Source organism: Chelonoidis abingdonii, chromosome 1 (assembly GCF_003597395.2).
Source record: "Chelonoidis abingdonii isolate Lonesome George chromosome 1, CheloAbing_2.0, whole genome shotgun sequence".
NCBI classification, from domain to species: Eukaryota; Metazoa; Chordata; order Testudines; family Testudinidae; genus Chelonoidis; species Chelonoidis abingdonii.
Window position 1 is genome coordinate 293,278,536 of NC_133769.1, and position 21,045 is coordinate 293,299,580.

The following is a 21,045-nucleotide window of genomic DNA, read 5'->3' on the forward strand; positions in this document are numbered from 1 at the left end:
TGCACTGTTAGTTTTGACCTGTTTTCCGACAGGGTGGAGTTTCTCTGCTATTTTTTTTTCTTTTGGGTGTGCACAAAAATCCATTGAGGCTGAACACACTCCACCCAAGCTTCCTCCTACGCATTTACTGGATATCTAAAACGTTTGCAAGCTGAATACACCCCCCTGTTTTGTTTGGCAGAACCATCAGTGGTTCTGGGAAAGGAGCAAAGAATGGCAGTGACTAGCCACAGAGTGAAACAGAAAGAGAAGAGATTTATGTCCTAAGGTGGAATTCACATTACTGTAGAAGCTTCATTTATTTAAGAATCCAGAGAAATAGCCATTTTTCTGGAATGAAGGAACTGAAACATTGGTAGGACAAAAAATATTTTTTATCATGCATTTGAGACAGAGGCTGTTTTTAAGGGAAGCCGAATAAAATAATCATGCTTAAGTAAGAGGACTCCTACAGCACAAGACTTTTATTTTAATTTTAAAATAAATACTATAGACTTGCCAATGTCTGATTTGGTTTTGTCCCATCTTGAACTACTATTTCATTTGCTCAAAACCCTTTGGCCTCTTAAAAGACTGTATTTCATTCGTACATTTGTTTGTTTGGCACCAATGAAGCGTTTGGTGCTGTACCAGTCCTGCAGAGAGGCTGGCACCAGAATGTTCACTCCACACTCAGATCTCAGTAGGAGGAGTGAAGATGCTGGGTGCTTCTCCCTACTTGAGTCTGCCCAGCTTTCCAATTCCCGCTACCAGGTCTGAAAGGGAGGAGACATGTCTACATCTCATTCCTTCCTATACTATATTTGCTAGCACCTAGAGACAGTTTGTTGTGGTTTGGGGGGGGGGGCAGGGAGGGTTACACTCTTAAGGCTTGGTCTACACTACACATTTAAACCGATTTTAGCAGCGTTAAACCAATTTAATGCTGTACCCGTCCACACTACAAGGCCCTTTATATCGATATAAAGGGCTCTTTAAATTGGTTTCTGTACTCCTCCCCGACGAGAGGAGTAGCACTAAAATTGGTATTACCATATCGGATTAGGGTTAGTGTGGCCGCAAATCGACGGTATTGGCCTCCGGGCGGTATCCCACAGTATACCACTGTGACCGCTCTGGACAGCAATCTGAACTCAGATGCAGTGGCCAGGTAAAAAGGAAAAGCCCCGCGAAATTTTGATTTTCATTTCCTGTTTGCCCAGCATGGAGCTCTGATCAGCATGGATGGCAATGCAGTCCCAAATTCAAAAAGAGCTCCAGCATGGACCGTACGGGAGATACTGGATCTGATCGCTGTATAGGGAGACAAATCTGTTCTATCAAAGCTCCGTTACAGAAGCGAAATTGCCAAAAGCGTTTGAAAAAAAATCTACAGGCTACACAGTGCTGCGTGACAAGCGTTAACGGGAAGCCAGAGAACTCAATGGACGCTCATGGAGGGAGGGAGGGAGTACTGAGGACTCCAGCTATCCACATCCCAGCAGTCCCGAAAAGTATTTGCATTCTTGGCTGAGCTCCCAATGCCTGTAGGTCAAACACATTGTCCGGTGTGGTTCAGGGAAATAGTGCGTCAATTTACCCCCCGCCCCCCCCACGTGAAAGAAAAGGGAAAGAATCATTTCTTGACTCTTTCAATGTCACCCCTGTGTCTACTGAATGCTGCTGGTAATGCGATGCTGCAGCAGTGAAGAGGTGGCATACCGGTGCAGAAGGACTGGTAGCCGTCCTCATCATGGTACCGTACAAAAGGACTGGTAGCCGTCCTTGTTATCACCCGTGAGTGCTCCTGGCTGGCTTCAGGTGAGGCTGGCTGGGGCCCTGGGTGAAAATAGGAGGTGATTCTTGGGTCGTTCCAGTAGATGGTACAGAACGGCTGGTAACCATCCTCATCATATAGCAACTGGGGGCTTGAGCCATCAGCCCCTCCTTTCCTTGTAAAGAAAAGATCTGTCCTGCCTGGACTGTCATAAGCGGCGGGAGCTGCCTCCCCCTCATTTTATCTCACAATACAAGTCACTGTTTTCTTATTCCTGCATTCTTATATAACTTCATGACAAATGGGGGGGGACACTGCTACGGTAGCCAGGAAGTTGGGGGAGGAGGAAGCAACAGGTGGGTTGTCGCAGGGGCACCCCCATGAATGGCATGCAGCTCATCATTTTCTGCGGGATCTGGCACGGAGCAGGTTTGCTTTCTGATACACTGGTTCTCTAGCACATTGCCCCTAATCTGGCAGGACTGACTCATTTTTAGAAACCCATAAAGGAGGGATTGACTCGGGAGAGTCATTCCCATTTTTGCCTTTGCGACCTAGGCCGACCTCAGCCAGGGGACCCATGATAGCAGAAACAGACAGAATGACAGATAACCGTCATCTCATGCTAATTTACACCAGCAGCAGACGGTACAGAATGACTGATAACCGTCTCTGACTATCATGCAAAAGCAAATGAATGCTGCTGTGTAGACTGGAATATTGCCTCTGTCAGCGGCATCCCAGTACACATACGGTGACTGTAAAAAAAAAAGCTGAACGGGCTCCAGTGGTTGCCGTGGTATGGCGTCTGCCCATGGCCAATCCAGGGAAAAGGGGCGAAACGATTGTCTCCGTTGCTTTCCTGGAGGAAGGAATGACTGACGACATTTACCACAGACCACCCGCGAACAATGATTTTTGCCCCATCACGCACTGGGCTCTCACCCAGAATTCTAAGGGCGGGGGAGACTGCCGAGAACTATGGGATAGCTACAGAATAGCTACCCACAGTGCAACGCTCCAGAAATCGACGCTAGCCTCGGACACATGGACGCACACCACCAAATTCATGTGCTTAGTGTGGCCGGCGTGCACTCGACTTTATACAATCTGTTTTATAAAACCGGTTGGTAAATGGAAATCCATAGTGTTAGACATACCCTAAAATCTTCCTGAAGCAAGTATAAGGAGGGTTGAAATATGCCCTGAGGCATTTTTGGCCATTGCCTGCTTTGTGCATGAAAGAATCCATGCTGTTCTACAACTTTTGCATCCCCATCAGCACACATCATAGTACAAAAAGCTAGAACTGAGCCCCAAAACTGTTATTGATATAACTGATACAGTTAGGATAGAACCAGGCACCCATCAAGAGAAATTTGAGGCCCAGTAACCTCATGTTTGCTGGAGTCCCACCCTCTCTCCATTTCACTTTAATTTACAGCAGATGTACAGACTGAGGGTCCTATACAATTGTTCTGCCTTCTGCTCCCTTAAGCTCCTGTTTATTTGATACACCTGTTGTAACTCAAAGTACTATACGGGATCTTTTCAGGGGATTAAGGCAAAACGCCACATTTATTGTAATACACGGTATTAATTAATACTCTGTCATATGCATATGATATATTAACAGTCATGCATTCACACACACAACACCACAGACACAAACACACCACGTCGTGCTGTTGTTACCAACTAGTGTTGCTCCCCTTAACTGCACATGGCCAGGTGAGTTAGATGGGGGAGGGGTGGAGCCAGGCTTCTGCCGATCCGGATCGATGCTCCGATGGTGACAAGACGAGACCCAGGGTCCTTCTGCAAGACACCTTGTATTTATAGCAGCTTCCCTCTTATGCAAATCCAGACCAGATTCAAATCTGGGTCTGTGTCCGTTGGTCTGCGCTTTGTGCTGCTTTTTTTTCTGGTGTTGTCCAATGCTGCTCAAAGAGGGCGTTTCTAAAGAAGGTGCTGCTTCTAATCCTGAGGTCGTCAATATGTCTGCTTTCTTTATTGGGACCCCATTGACAAGTTGTATTGTCCTTTGCTCTGGCTTCCATTCCTCTTTAACTGTTGTAGCTGCTGGAGGTGGGTGTCCTTCCAAGCCTCACTCAATTCACACCTCATTCAGTCAATGGGGCAATTGATTACAGAGTGTGTGGGGGGGAGATTTTAATTCTACTTCTGCAAAAAGGCACAAATGGTGTTCTTCACTGGGGTAACTATACTATCCTTAGGGGCTATAACATTTGATACAAAGTTTTCTACCAATTTTCTAATACAAAGTTGATGAGAGAGGCACAATGCCAAGTCATATGAAATACAAAATTAAACAGTGAACAGAAGTTACAATGCAGGCAAGTGTAGTGAATGGTGAACAGAACTTACATTAATAAAGTGAACAATTAAAAACAATTTCATTTATCAGTTCTACAACACCTCTAAATTTTAGTGTCATTTGGGCCAAATTACTGCAAATTTCCTGGGGGTGCAAAGTAACTTATGTAGCGGTGGATTCTTGAAGTGTGTTAGTTATAAACTTGAATCTCTTACTGCCTTATAGTTCCTCTGCCATATGTTGTTCAATATATGAGTATATTTTTTCTTGTTATTTTCCCTGGTTTGTTTTATGTTGGTGATGGAGTATTTGTATATTAGATGATTGATGTGATTTAGATCTTAATAGCTTCAGTAGTTCGGTTTCATATAGATGAGAGAGAGTTTTATGGCATTCAGACAGTTTAAAATGAAAAAAGTCCTTTGTATAAAGAAAAATCAGTGTTCGTGTTTATATATATACACACAGATGGATGGAGATACATAAATGTGTGCATACATTACATACATCCATAGGTATATATGCACTGCTATTATTAAGTTATAGCAAATTATTTTACTTGTGAAATGATTTTAAATAATGCCTTAGATTGGGCAACTGCAATTTATATCTTATGGTAGATTAGTGACATAATATGTATGAGGATGCCACTTCCCATTCACCATTGCTATGTCTAGTGCAGTTAACTGCTGCAGTCACATAGACTCATAAAAATCTCAATAAAATCTGAAAACTGTAGAGTATGGGTAATCTTGCTATAAATTATAATAAAAATTACCCCGTAGACTCTATATTCTGACCATTAAGTTCATGGATACTGCTGCTTTGTACATAAAGTTTTATTAAATATATCGACCAGTTCTGTTGGCCCTACCAGACAGCAAGCTGTTTTGATTTAAAATCTGACTAATGTTCTCGGAGAAGTTTCAAAAGCAAAAACTCTTGATATTGAACATTAAATAGGAGGGGAAATACCTGATATATGTTCCATGTAGTAGTTATCTGCTTGTGGGGATGGGAGCCGGGGGGGAAGTAAAGGACATCTTTCCCACAGTGAGTACATTTGTTATGTCTGTAAAGCACGGATTTGGTTTCCCAACAAAGCTGTCCAAAAGTATATTACATAAACTAGAGCACAATTTTTCTTTGAAATGCTTCATGTACATCTGTATCTGGAGGTGCTGCTTCCATTGTAGGACATTCGTAGCAGGATATATGACATTCTGCTTCAGTATTTCCCTCCCTAGTGACTGGCTGCTGGATTCCTAAACCTATCACACATGGCACTCCTCAGAAGTGGTTAGTATCAAATGGTTGGGAGTGGATCTTAGATAGACTCTCTTTTTACCTTATGTGTCTGGAGATCTAATAGACAACTCTCATCACAAAGAGCAATGTTGTATTTGCTTAGATTTCCCTTCCTGTCATTATTCATGGTGGTGAGCTTGATCCTCTCAGCTGAGACAGGATGTTGCAGCATGGCAACCTGCCCTCTAGCATTCTGCAGTGTCCACATCTGACAGCACCCAGCTCTATGACAATGGTGTCCCCAGGCATAATGAAAAAATATGTCAAGGTGGTGTTCACAGAGCTTTACAGCCGAACATCCAGTGTGTCACTTGGCTGTCTCTAATCCTCCACCACTAGGCCTTGGAGGGACATAACTTCAAAGGAAATGCCCAGTATAGATATAGCGGTCACACTCACCCTCACTTTGGGAGTAGACTCCAAGTTATGGCATGTGACCAGATATTTGTAATTCTAACCTATTTCCTGGCATTAACTAAGTGGGGAAGGATGAGCACAAGTCCCTCTATTTAGTATTTGAATTTCCTGGATTTGTGATTACTGAGGAGTTTTTGAAACACTGGCAGCAGTTAAAGCCAGTGCAGTCAGACACCCACCTTCTTCTCCACCCCATGGCAGGAAGACAACTATATTCTTTCTCCTCCCAAGACAGACATACGTGAATATTAGTTGATGCTTCTAGTCTCCATGCAAACAAGTGATAAAATGAAGAGTTGTGGCTATTGGAAGAAGTGTGCAGGTTGGTGGTGCTGCTGTGTAGGTGCGGGTAGGTGGGGTTGTTGGGATTCAGGAATGCATATTCTTTTTTTAACATGGTCCAGGACTTGTGCTTTCCAGTTCACTATTTCTGTTAGTGTTTGAACTGGTTCTGACAACGTTTCTGTGCCCTGGCAAGTCATAAAACATTGATCCAAAAGCCTAGAGGCTGTATAGTTTATTAAATTATATTTTCCAGTACTTTGTTGTTAATGCAGCAAGTCCGCATCCAGATTAATATGTTAGAGATTCTTGTCTGTGAAAATCTTTGGTTTTCAGGGGGGATTGTTTTCCTATTCCTGGGAGAGATTCCTGGTAACAAAAATAACGTTTACTACTAGAAATAATTTTATGTTAGCTGATATTTAACTTTTACATTGGGTTACCAGATAGCAACTGTGAAAAAAGGGACGGGGTGGGGGGAGGCCGCAATAGGCGCCTATATAAGAAAAAGTCCCAAAAAGTGGGACTGTCCCTTTAAAAACAGGAGATCTGGTCACCCTCCTTTTACCTACAGTAATTCCTCACTTTAAGTCCTCCCGGTTAATGTTGTTTCGTTGTTACGTTGCTGATCAATTAGAGAACATGTTCATTTAAAGTTGTGTAATGCTCCACTCTTAAGTTGTTCGGCTGCCTGCTTTCTCCACAGCTGGCAGCCTCCCTATATTCCCCCCAGTGCCTCCCGCTCGCCGGCAGACCCTGCGGATCAGTGCCTTCCCCCTCCCCCCTGCCTGCAGCAATCAGGTGGCTTACAGCGTTTTGGGAGCAGGAGGGAGGGGGGAGGAGCGAGGACTCGGCGCGCAGGCTCTCCCTCCCTCCCCGCCTCTCGAACGCTGCAATTTACCTGTATTAAATTGCTTGTTTAAAATGTATATAATGCCTTTTGTCAGGCAAAAGAAAATTTCCCTGGAACCTAACACCCCCAATTTACATTAATTGTTATGGGGAACTTGGATTCGCTTAACATTATTTCACTTAGAGTCGCATTTTTCAGGAACATAACTACAACGTTAAATGAGGAGTTACTGTATTACATTTGCAAGGAAAGTAATGGAAGCACAGCTTCTCACTTTTGGTAGCTAGAGTGAGTTGAAATTTCAAATTTATCAATCAACAGGCTAGAGACTGATGTAAAAGGTGGATCTCCAAGCAGGGACTCTGGACAGCACCTAACAGAAATCCCAGTACCCTTCCCTTTCCAGCTTTAAAAAGAGGCATAGATTGTAAGGTCATAAGGAACCATAATCATCTAGTCTGACCTCCTGTGAAACACAGGCTGTGGGATTTCACTCATTGATTCCTGCATCAAACTTCTCACTCAGTGCATTTTCCTGGATCTCAATGATAGGGGAAGGGCAGAGAACTTCATTTTTCTGGCTGGCAGGCTTGATGCTCCAGCTAGTAGGTGTCTGGTACATTTTCAAGGCCTGTTATAAGCAATCACTTTATATTGAACAGTGATACTATTTATTAGATTAGCATGCAGGATACTATACATTCGTCATAGAAAGCACAGTGTGGTTTCACATATGAAACAAAAACAAACCGTCTACTAATATCATACACTCATTCAGAAGGCAGAAATTGATTTTTAATCATTTTAAGAGCACAACTAAAAACATGATTTAGTTAGTATTAGATCATGATACTTCAGCATATGTCTCTGTATATACATATTTTCAAGGTTATTAGCAAAGAGATTATTTAATTCAGAAGACAAGTATTGAGGTTAAACATACAGTACCACAGTCCTCAATATTTCAGAATCCTGATATTCTATTTTTTCTATTGTGACACCGGCAAGTATTGATCCCCTAATAAGTCATTTAAGCCTTAGCTAACTCTGTATGGCTTAACTAATAAGGGAGGCAAAATTCCTCATGATTACCTACCTTTCTTCTGCTCTTAAATATTGCATTCATCTTAAACCTCCATGGCCAGGATTTGATTTAAATCTAAGATAATGTATTTATGTGAAATTACTTCTTGTAGGTTTTAGCCTTCCTATTGACGGTATGACTTTGTATTACATCAGCTTCCAGAAAACTTGATCAGAAAAAAAAATCAGCTTATAATTGGAAAGTGTCAGGAGCAATATCAGTACACTGGTGTGCTACACTTTTCACCTCTAAAGATTTTCTGCATATCTTATATTATATTAGGTCATAATGAGTTTGGTGGGCTCATCCTGTGTTTGTGCACATCACTAAACCACTAGACAGCTCAGCACAATTAAAAGTCTCATCTCTATGCAGGGCTAAGACTTGAAAAGCAATGTATAGCACTAGTCTAGGCTGAGGTGCATTGGCAGAGCTGCACCGAGGAAGCTTGCGTAATATCTGCCAGTTCCTGCATATGTGATTCCAAGGCAATGCTGTTAATCCTTCAGCTTCCTGAATATCAAACTCACCTAGTCTCTTTTTAAAATAAATGGAAGGTGTGGTGTGATATTTAGTGCAGAGAGGTAGAATGATTAAATGTCAGTGATTGTACAATGGCACAGTGATAAAATGTTTTTAAAATTATGCTTAAAAATTGTCTGTATAATTCCATGTAATATATATTAGTCAACATGTATTACTCTAAATGTTTTAATTAATTATTTATATTTTTCTTAAAGGAACTCTTGTTAAACTTGAGTGGATACCCGATGATTTTATTCTTTTAGGTAGTTTTTCCTACAAATGGCAAAAATGGTGGTATGTGTGAGTCTTTATGAAAATGAAACTCCAGTAGCTGTTCTGATATCAGCAGACATATAACAATGAATTTTGTCTCTGTGTCTAATTTTATTTTATTACAATCCCATTGTTGTTACTATATATTTTTAATAAAAGGTCAAAATATTACAATTGTGGTTTTGAAACAATAGCCTGAGTGCTGCAGTGGTTGGAACAGGTTTTTGCAGTGTTGTTGGTGTGTTGAAAGATTGGCTTCTTAAAGGAAACAGGCTTCTAAAATTTTCTGATTAATTTTGCTAATGGGGGCAGTGAGAGGAGATAGGGCCCTACTGAATATGTGCTAGTGTGTCAAGAGCTAATCTCTACACTATTTCAAGTAAAAGAAACATTTGTCCTTCAGGTTCATATAAACATAGAGCCTTATGGCCTCCTCAGCTCTCTAAACTCACATACATCCTCACATAATTCCTCCACTGCCTCCCCAGTCTATTCGCCTTCCAGTACAAAATGCTTATTTTTATAACTGTCCATGGATCTTTTCCAACATATATGTTGTCCCTTCACAACACTCACCCACTCTTTTCCTCGTTCCCTCTGCTTGCCTAGCACCAGCCTCCTTCACACTTCACAAAACCACCAGACAACTCAGCACAATTGAGAGTCTCTGCTCAAAGCAGGGCTAGATCTGGAAAGAAAGGTGCAACACAAGTTAAGATTATGATGCATTGCGTGGGTACAGCTGCACATTGCCTGCCAGTTTCATCACTGGCTCTTCATGAATTTTCATATCCCATTTGCTAACATATCTTTTCTCCCTTGTCTAAATCTTTTAATTCTCTTTCACATTCTGTTGTTTGTTATTCCAGTAATAACTACAAATCATTATTTAATAACTGTGAGCAGCATATACAAGCCTGGAAGCAAAAATCTCTTAAAGCTATATTTAGATGTCTAAATGAAAGTGGCCTTATTTTCAGAGCTGCTGACTTCAGTGGGACATGCTCATCAACTGAAAATCAGGCCGCTTATACCAAAATACAGATTTTGGAATCTAACTCTAGGCCATCTGAATTTGAACATTTTGGCCTGTATTCTTAACTCTATAAAATATTTTTGGATACAGTTTATATAGAAGAAACTATAAAGAGAAAGCCCCTAATCCTCAGTTGACTGTAGGGGTCCACTACAGGGATTAACTCTCCTGTGGACCCAGGGCTATTAGATTTTGTGGGGCCTCTGTATACAAGTATTTTTCCTGGGAGAAAGTTTGGTGCAGGAGGGGTCTGGGAGGGAGTTTGGGTGCAGGAGGGAATTCTGATCTGGGGCAGGGGGTTAGGTGGAGGAGGGGGTGTGAGGTGCAGGCTCTGGCTGGGAGGCGCTTACCACAAGCGGCTCCTGGCCGCCGTGCAGCAGGGCTCAGGTTGCCTGCCTGCCTGCCATAGCCTCACGCCCTTCCCGGAAGCAGCTAGCTGCTAGCACCTCTCAGCGCGCCCCTTGGAAGGGAGGGGGGCAGTGGGTCACCATACTCTGCCCGCACCCACAAGCGCTGCCCCTGTAGGGGATGGTGCTGGGGGTGGGTCAGCACGCAGAGCCTCCTCCCCCACCCCTTGCCAGGGGTCACAGAGACATGCCAGCAGCCAGCCACTTCCGGGAGCGGCGTGGGGCTAGGGCAGGCAGGAAGCCTGCCTGAGCACCCCTTTTAGCGGCTCAGAGATCACTGTCTGTGATTTATTTTTGCAGAGCCCCCCTTGAGTTGAGGCCCTGGGCTGCAGCCCCTAAAGCCCCTACCTTAATCTGCCCTGCACTATACCCCAGGAATCAATTGCTGGATTGGAGCCAAAAATTGTATTGTTTTATGGGGTTCCAAATTCACAAGCTGTGGAGCTGCTTTTCTTGTACTCTTGCATATCTACTTCCCACCCACAGCCCCAAGAACAGGGCTGGCTTTACCATGAGGTGAACTAAGGCAGCCGCCTCACGTCTCAGACTGTGGGAGGGCGCCACCAGGACCCAGAGCGTAGAAGATTGTATCTGCTGCTGGTGCATATGTGTTCTCTCTGCTCTAGATGCACAGAGATGGTGGAGTGCTGTGCTGGAGGAGGGAAGGCACAAGAGACATAACAGGCAGGCAGGAGAAAAGGTGAGAAGGAATAACAGAAAGCAGCAGGAGCTGCAGGGAGAGAAAGGAAGAGGAGGCTCTTATGTACCTCTCTAGCACCCCCAGGAGCCTGGACTGATTAACACCAGCTTCTCAGGGAGCTTCCTGTTTCCTGCTGCTTCCCTGAACCCACTTGAGGAGAACAGGCAGTCAACTGAAGAAGTAGGAGCCAGTTAGGCCTTAAGATGCTGATATCTTCCCTCACTCGGGCCCTGCTACCAGCCTGCTTATTTGTCCCCTTCAGTTGAGTGCTGAGAGCGACTATAGCTGGCACAGAACAGCAGTCATGAATGAAAGAAGAAAATATCCCTCTGGGGCAGCATTCAGAAAAAGAAAAAAAGCAAAGGAAGATTTTCTGTCTAAGCAGGAAGGAGTTCTCCTGAGATACATAGACACAAATGTTCACAGTGAGCCTTCTGGCCCCTGTGAGAATGTGAGTGGTGAGGAGGTGCCTGATCTTCCAGTTAGTCAGAGTGCAGGTGACCTGGCAGCTACTGCAGCATCCATATCTCTATCTCAAATGGATGTAACCATGCACATTCCTGAAGAAAAGTGTAGAAGTTAGAGAAAGTGTGGCGGAGGCGCAAGAAACAGCTGCTGCTGAGTTTAGTTCCTTAAGTCAGATGATCCAGGACTGTGACCCACTTGAGCAGTAACCTGAGGGACTTCCTTGTACTGCATGGGCCACAGCAAGTGAAAACTTCATGTTCCCAAAGACAAGAAAATAGAAGTTTCCATCTAACACATTTTGGTGTGAATCCCAGTGGTGACAAATGGAGAGGCAATGGCTTATTACTCAAAAATCCAGACTGCTGTGGGGGGGATAGCTCAGTGGTTTGAGCATTGGCCTGTTAAATCCAGGATTGTGAGTTCAATCTTGAGGGGCCATTTAGGGATCTGGGACAAAATCTGTCGTGGGATTACGCTGCTTTAGCGGGTTGGAGAGTGACCCTGAGGCGCTCCTCAACCCCTGATCATCATTACTGTTTTTGTTGCAAACTCTTTCGGTCTCATGTTCCAGCCACATTGGTATTACAGGAACAAGGACTAGAAAAATCTGGCTAGAAATTTGGCATGCCATGAGAAGCAGCAAATCACCAGAGAGCATTCCATAGGTGGAAGGAGCTTGAGATGAGACTAAGTTAAGGCCACCATAGATCAGCATCAAGAGAAGATTGCATCAGGTCTCTTACTGGCAAAAGTTTTGAAAAGGCTCATTGCTATTGTGAGAATGCCTGCTACCCAAAACCTGGCACTGCATGGCACTTCAGATCAGCTGTATGTGCCAAAGAATGGAAACTTCTTAAAATTGTGGAGTTGATGGCTGAGTTTGATGCTGTACTCCAGGAGCATCTAAGAAGAGTCACCACAAGAAATGTACACATACCACTACCTTGGAAAAAACAATTCCAAAGGAGATCATACAATTACTGGCAACAAAAGTCAAACAGAAGATTGTGGCAGATCTGAAGTCACCAAGATATTACTCTGTTATTTCGGACTGCACACCTGACATCAGTCATACAGAACAATTACTTTAATTGCGTTTTATAACAACAGAATCTAGTGAAATGTCCCTGCAATGATGACTGTCAGAGAGCATTTCTAGAATTATTGACATTGTTGATACTGTGACAAATGTGCTTCTTAAAAAGCTGGAAGATACGGGAATTATGATAGCTGACATGAGAGGTCAGGGCTACGATAATGGTGCGTCATGAGAGGAAAGAACAGAGGAGTGCAGACACGGACCTGAGAGTTAAACCCTTGAGCTTTTTTTGTCCCATGCAGTTCTTTCATTGAACTTGGTGGACAGTGATGCAGCATTAGCTTCTAGTGAGGCTGCTAAATTTTTTAATGTAATTCAAAGCATCTAAGTATTTTTTTTGCATCAACTCATCGATGGCAAATTTGAAGCAACGTCTGGGAACATCCTCTCTGACACTGAAACACTGAGTGCCACATGATGGAAAATCGAGTGAAAGCCTATCAGACACCAATTGGGAAGATAGATGATGCCATAGGTGCCGTTATGGAGGATAATGCTATGGCAGGAACTGTTGTGAGAGAACAGTGGCAGAGGGAATGGAATCACCAGAAACATACGTAACTTCAAATTCTGTGTGGCTTAGTGTTGTGGTAGCATACTGTTTGAAATAAATGTTGTAAGCAAGAGACTCCAAGTTGTCCAATTGAACAACTGGAGAAAGCAAAGTCATACTTATAGTCTTACCAGTTCAGATGAGGGATTTCAAAATGTTCTGAAGAGTCACAGAAGTTGGCAGAGAACTTCACAATGGAAAGCCTAATTTTCCCACCCATTCAAGAATACAAGAGTCACCGAAGAAGACATTTTGATTATGAGGCATGGGATAATCCCATAAGAGACCCCAAACAACAATTCAAAGCTGAATTCTTTAACCAGGTGCTAGACTGTGCAATACAGTCAGCTGAAAAATGTTTCATGCAGCTCAAGGAACACAGCTGTATATTTGGAATGTTGTATGATATTCCAAAATTCCTTACTATACCTGAAGAAGACCTACACTAGCAACGCAGGGCACTAGAGACAGTGTTGACACATGATGACATGCGCCATATTGATGCAAGTGATTTAGGTATGAACTGAAAGCCCTTTGAAGATACATTTCAGCGGGATCAACTCCAAAGGCTGTTCTGGAATATATTTGCACAAATAAGATGACCCTCTTTCCAGATACTTTTGTTGCTCTGCGCATACTTCTAACATTTCCTGTACTAGTTGTCAGTGGAGAACGCAGCTTCTCCAAGCTGAAGTTAATAAAAACACATCTACGCCCCACAATGACATAGGAGAGGCTGGTCAGCCTTGCAACTATCCCAACAGAGCATGAGCTGGCCCAAACTGTGGAGCTTCAGAAGCAGTTCAGATCTTTGCAATGAAGAAGGCATGGAAAGCACCACTTTGATTATTCAAACAGATAAAAATGCCAGTGTTTACTATCCAGATAAGTTACATTTGCTGTTCAGTCGTTTAAAAGTTAAGTGTTTCTTAAAATTTTTGAACAAAGCATTTTAAGTTGTTAGTTCTCCTTTATTGGGGTAGGTAGCAGAAGGAGTAGAACAGGAAGAAGGCAGAGTTGAGACCTTTCAAAGTTTTGGCCCAAGCAAGGGGGTATGCGGGCATCATTTGAGCTCCCTGCCTCAGGTGCCAAAATGTGAGCCGGCACTGCCCAAGCAGAAGAATTCTGCTGTGCAGCTTGGGCACTATAGTCACAGGTGAGCAGGAGATCTCTCTTTGTGGGCATCAGCTAATCAGTTACCTGTAAGGATATTATTGAGCGGAGAATAGCTTTAGTTGCTGCATTTCCGCACAACAGTTGCAGCTGCTCTGAGAAACAATGAAACTTACTTGGGATGAAAAAGGAGGAGTTCAGCCTTCTGGGCTCGCCATGCTGTCAACCAGTTGTCACCAACTTGTGTAATAAAATCTGAAGGAGAGCGGTAGAATCCACCCTGCTGAGCTCCTCACAGAGTCCTTTGAAAACATTAGGCCATTGTGTGACAGTTTACGAGGCAAGGAGCCAACCTCCTCTCCACAGACTTGTGAAAGCCATCCTAGTGCCTACATGTCTATTTGGGAATAGGCAAGTGGGCACAAAGGGAGAGGGGAGACCAAAAAAGGGGTGAGAGCTATCAGAAGACATAAGAGAACTGCAAGGTATGTGGTAATGGGAAGGAGCAGAGGCCACATATGGAGAGGGGGAACTAGGAAGAATGCTGAGATGACGGGTATGGGGGCTGACAGATTAGAAAAAAATGAGAGGAAATAGAAATAAATTCCTTAATGATAATGTGTGGATTTTATATAGTTTGGCATCAATCCAATTAGCCATCACCATAAATTAGATTGAAAAACCACTCCTCTATGCTAACAGTGCTGAATTCCGCCGCCACAGCATTTTGATTTTCACTATTTTGAAAGCGTGGGAGATCCTACACTTTGCAGAGAATACGCAACACAAGACACCTGGTATTGTCATGATCCATAGACTTGCAGTTATACAAGCTGTGCCCAGTGGGCCAAATTATGCTCTATTACCACAATACAATTCCTTTAACTTCAGCAGGCTGCATCGGCATAACATGGAACAGCATTTGTCCTATTAAGTATGCAACTTAATCAGTATAGCCAACCCCAAACATTAAATTGTGAAATTGGCTTTAAAATAATGAGATTTTTGAAAGATAATACATTTTTGTTCTTTTATTTGCCTTCTGGCATCTGAGTTTTTAGGAACACTTGGGTCACATTTTCAAGCATTTTTCTGCAGCCATAAGGGCTAGAAATTTACTTTTTTAAATTAAATGAGATTTTCACCTCATCACATGCCTCAAGCACCTGGTACTTTAAGAAAAACACCAAATATTGAGGCATGTAACAAAATCTCAAGAGTCGGCAATACCACATAATAAAAAGACTAGATGGCATGTTGTGTAATGAATAAACATGCCTAAGATAGTTTTCTTCTTTATTTAGCCCAGCTCCTTTTATTTAAAAATAAGCAAAGTTAAAAGTACAAAATTAATATATAATGGCATCTGCATCATAAACTAACTGTTAAACATCTTTGACAAAGCTACATTTGAGTGTAAACAGCCAGGAGGCTTCTGAGTTGGCCTTCATGTTACAGGGGAGAAAGACTATGCTGCTGTTAGCTGAAAATATCAAGTGCAATATGTTTTGTTCTTTTTAATTTAAACTTCATTAACTTAACATATTTATTTTCACACATTTAACAACATATAACTATCTGCTTCATATAATTATATAATTAGTGTAACAAGCAACACATTTCACTTTTAAAAATCAGCAAAAATAGTTAACACTGATGGTAATTATTTCACATTTTACAACTGCTTCTAATAGCCCATAGCCATTTGGCGATCAGGAATTCTCAAACATGACGTTTCTTTCTGATTGGTTTTCTCGCTGGTAAAATCAGAAGTGATGAGCAATCAATCAACCACTTTTAAATCAAATTACCCGCTTATGTTGGCAACTGATGTTTAAACACATGTTGTATACTAGAGTGTGCAATGTGTGACTAGAATATGGTGCTTGTAGTTTTGGAACAATGACGCATGTTACCAATGACTTTTCAAAAATTGAAATACAGTCAATATACGTCTCAGTGCAGTTATAAGGTATAGACTTTATCGTTGTCAGAGTCAACAATCCCTCCTCTTACAAATGTCTGATATTTTATTTACTACATGCAACAACCAATCCACACAATGACAAACTATTCAAGAAAAAATATGGTGACTAAATTATGCAATATGTCTCATAAAAATATTGTAAAATAATTAATTAATTTCTGTAAGTGCACCCACTCCTGTATTTCTGACTTACTATGTTAGCCTAGTGAATTTTTTTTGAAATATTGTTTTTATTAAGATCTTTAACCAAAAAAATAGAAATGACAACTATGCCTAAAGGCTGTGCACAGTGCATTGATCAACTAAACATTAAGACCAACGTTCTCAAGTGGCAACTGATTCTTGGGAATTTGGCTGTCTACTTATATGGCCCATATCATAGGAGTATCTGAATGCCTCACATTCTTTAATGTATCATAATGCCATTGTGAAGTAGTAAAGTACTTTGTCCCCATTTTAAAGTTGGGGAACTGAAACACAGGGTCACATGTGATATCTGCAGTGGAGCAGAAAATTGGACTTGAGTCTCTACATACACCCAGGATAACACTGTAGCCACTGGGCCATTCTTCCTCTCCAAGGAGCATTTGAGAGTTCACTGTCTGATTTTGAGTGAGGTCTTAGATGTCTCAAGATGGGTAAAAGTGACCACTAAATTTTTGCCCTAAATCTCCATTCAGAAATATGTAAAATCATACAAACGAAACCCAAAAACATCCCCAAAAGACAAAAAAAATAAATACTCAACAGGTAAAATGAATGTTTAAAGATTAATATATGTGCAATTTTATTTTATTTTAGTGGTTCATGGGTATGCAGTATCCATATATATAAAATGCATATATTGACATTTTGTGCATTTGCAAATATGTTTGTGTGTATCTGTAGCTACCAGAAGCTGTAGATACACTACACGATTTCATATATTCATTATCTTGTGAAGCTAAAGGAGAAAGGTGCTATATACAGTATAACAGCATGGAAGTGTTGTACACCCTAATGTTATTCTGGGACAAGATTACTTTCATCACGCTAACTTTAATCCATTATATGTCTCTTTTCCAGCACAAATGGACCCCAGGGGCATATCTCCCAGACAAATTAAAAGTGACAGTGATGATGATGACCTGCCAAATGTGACCTTAGATAGTGTTAATGAAACTGGATCCACGGCCCTCTCCATAGCCAGAGCTGTACAAGAGTAAGTATCACATTCTCAGGATGAGATAAGTATTGCCAAGGTGTTCAATGGCTAATGGAAGCACCAGTCATGAGCTATTCTGCAGATATGTCATCCGAGCCCTGAGCCAGCATACATGGCAGCATCTTTCTGTTCAGCTTCAGTTCCTTCAGGAGATTACCGTCTCTCTCTCTCTCTCCTTTTTTTGGTGTGTGGTCCTGACTCATTGTTAGAACAAATTTCAGAGTGAAATTCTTTCTTCTCCTTTATACAACTGCAAAGTTTTGGTGTTTTTGTTTAAGGGGGAAACCTTGTTAAATTATTCAGTTTGTTTAAAAAAATGTCCTTGGCTCATGGCAGAACTGGGAGGTCTCTTACAGTGCTTTCTAGAGAGAACTATCTACAGTTTTCCAAAGGAAGAGCATACATGAAAGCAACAAAGAGTCCTGTGGCACCTTATAGACTAACAGACATTTTGGAGCATGAACTTTCGTGGGTGAATACCCACTTCGCTGGATGCATCCGACGAAGTGTGTATTCACCCATGAAAGCTCATGCTCCAAAACGTCTGCTAATCTATAAGGTGCCACAGGACTCTTTGCTGCTTACAGATCCAGACTAACACGGCTACCCCTCTGATACCATACACGAAAGGAAATTAGTAAAAGACTCCAGTCAGGTTTTTCCATTACTTTTATTTTTCTGTTTATCTTTAGGCAAATTATAACTCTTTGGTTCAATTTTTATTTTGTTAATGGGTTTTTTTCCATTAAAAGTTTGCTTGAATTGTATTTATTAATTTTATTGATGCATGAGCTTGCTCCATCACCATGGCAGCTAGAAGGTAACCCACTGTGAGGTAAATAAGTATTACCATCCCCGTTTTATAGGTGAGGAAAATTAGGTGAAGTATAAAGATCAACTAGAAGTCTGAAGCAGAGCCAGAAATAGAATTTGAGTCTCCAGGTTTGAAAAATAATTTATTCCTTCAGCTGAATATATCAAAAGATGGAAGTTTTGAAAGTGAGATTAAAATACTAAACGTTTATCATGAATGCATCGAAAAACTTCACTTGGGGTTTAAAGGCACTAGAACAATTAGATAACTCTGATGTTTTATACTTACTAGAATCAGCCGAAAAGTTGGTAGTTGCAAAGTGATACATTGTTTGCCTAAACAAGTCTGAGAAGGTACATACTGGGTGAATGCATTTTTTTTCATAATTTGGCCAGATGGAGTTCATCTGATCCACCCCTAGAATTTTTTTTTAACTTTATATCCCTGATACCACCCAAAAAAGAGAGTCTGTGCACTGACAGTATAGATTCTCCCAGTACAAACTGCATGGAGAATTGGTAGCTGACAGTATGTGAGGATACGGCTAACCTAATAAGTCATCACATCCCAGGGAGGGCCTCCCTCTCAGAACTGAATAACACAGCATGGGACTCCCCAATGAGACTTTGGCTTTGTCTACACTATGAATCAGCATTGTCATTCGTTGGCTAGTGTACACATATCAAGCTAGCTAACTTCTAGCTAGCACAAGCATTAAATGGCAGCATAGCCTCAGTAGCACAGGAGAGCGATGCTGAATACAAACCCACCTGAAACCTGTCCGTGCCATGCCTTTGTGGCAGCTACACTGGTATTGATATTCACACTAACTTGATGAGAGCTAGCACAAGTATATGTCCTCAAGCGGGGAAATCACACCCCTAGCTCATTGTGTAGAGAGAGATTTTGATTCACTCAGGTTCCAGTCAACCACAGTAACAGCCTGGCACCAATTTATATCCCACTCAAGCAAAGAGGGATTAAGTTATGGAGAGGATATTGTGTTCTCTCTGTTGCTTTAATTGGCCTCTTTCAATATGCTGAGGAAGTTCTCAGCAGGGGAAGGTGGGGGGAAAGATGTCTCACTGTTGATGGCTCTGTTTGATTGATGATTTAGCACAACATTCTGGATTTATTGGTTACAAATCCCAGGACCTGAAGTGCCTAGTATTTTATTTCCAGTTTATAGAACATGTAATAAGATAGAAAAATAAAAATAACCCAAAATAAATCTATTTTGTACTAAATAGTGCCAATTGATTAATGGAGAAGAAAGGTCAAATTGCAAATATTTTAATATATGATTGGCAGACAAATGTTAGCTATTTTAATTGATGAATATTATTTGAACATCTGTAAAACTGTTCAAATAATGAAAAGTTGTGTGTTTTTGGCTAATAATTTATTCCGTGATTGATTTTTGGGGGTGGAGGGAGGAAATGTGTTGAATATTATTTAAACAGATCTTGAGATTAAGAATTAAATTAAGACATTCAGTAACCTAAAATCAACACATACTTGCTACAGTTTTCATTTAAATAGTATGAATTTAAGTTTAAGTGAGTTTACTTCAAAAGCCACACTAAGGAAATTTAATTTGACTGTGATTTGTAAATGTATCATATTTCCTTCATATATCTCTGTCATACACACCACATATGTAGCTGCGAATCTAGAAAGAAGTGTCAGTATATGTACCTCTCTCAGTCAATCTGTTTCCGTCCTTGGATATACAGGTGATTGCCTGGTGCCATAGATCTTGTAGAACATATTGTTTCACAAGTGAGATATTACGTTTCTTCTAATAATTAAATATAGAATTAACATAATATTTAAGATAGTCATAGAGTTTCAGACCAGAAGGGAACATTAGGTCATCTAGTCTGATCTCCAGTCTTTCACAGGCCCTTAAATTTCACCCAGTTTCAAGGCCAGTAACTTGTGTTTGACTAACGCAGTAAGGGGAACCTGCCATGCCTTTAAGTGCCAGATTGTGGGACAGGTGTTGAAAGGACAGACCACACCTCTAAAGGCATGTCATTGGATCTGAATGTCAATGACATTTTTCTGTGCTTTATGGGTCTGATGTTGTGCAATCTTGACTTTTTTAAGAAATGAAAAATTGGCCAGCAGGTGCTGTGAATACTGCATGGTGCTAGACAGAAGTGGGCCTTTTCCTACTCCACTTTCAGAAATGAAACTTTATAAGGAATATATATATTTGTCTTTCACGGTTATATCTACCATAATTTGTCTTTCATTTTGATCGCTGGTGAGTTTGTGTGCAAAATATGGTTGCTTAGTTTAACATATTTGCTCAAAACATTTGTTTAGCATGAACTAATTTTGATGTAGCAATGAATTTTAGAAAACAGCCATCCTCTACATTCACCCCAAGTGAGGTGAAGTGAATGGCTGCCAACTCACCGAAGTAACTAAATCCACCAGGTTGAGTTAACTCTGGGGAAACTCAATGAAAGTTTGAAAGGGAATCTACTAGTTAAAGAAACAGTATATGTAAGAAGGGGCTTTGCTTTATATTAGACTTTCACTGTGATGATCTAAGAATTAAATACACATTTTTTACGTATAGCTGTGTTTTTACATTGTTATATTTGGAAATTATTCTTCCATAACTATTTGGAAGGTCTGTATGAAAACCTTGTTCTTCATCCGTCCACTAACATTGCTCTACAGCCAAAATGCTTCTGAAATGTAGTCAAACTTTACTAATTCTGGGTCACTGAGAACAAAAATGATGCTTAAAATTGTTGATTGGCTCTAGTCTAGCTGTTGGGCTCCAGACTACAGCAGTGGAATCTCCTGGC

General features: G+C 41.2%; 1 protein-coding gene across 2 annotated transcripts in view; it reads left to right on the forward strand.

The window, feature by feature from the left end:
* KLF12 (KLF transcription factor 12) overlaps nt 1-21,045 on the forward strand; it is a 369,879-nt gene that overhangs the window by 242,102 nt on the left and 106,732 nt on the right. For both annotated transcript variants that reach the window (XM_075061546.1, XM_075061547.1), the window contains exon 5: nt 17,265-17,400. In XM_075061546.1, coding sequence (XP_074917647.1) covers nt 17,265-17,400 — 136 coding nt within the window. The remainder of the gene's footprint in view (nt 1-17,264; nt 17,401-21,045) is intronic.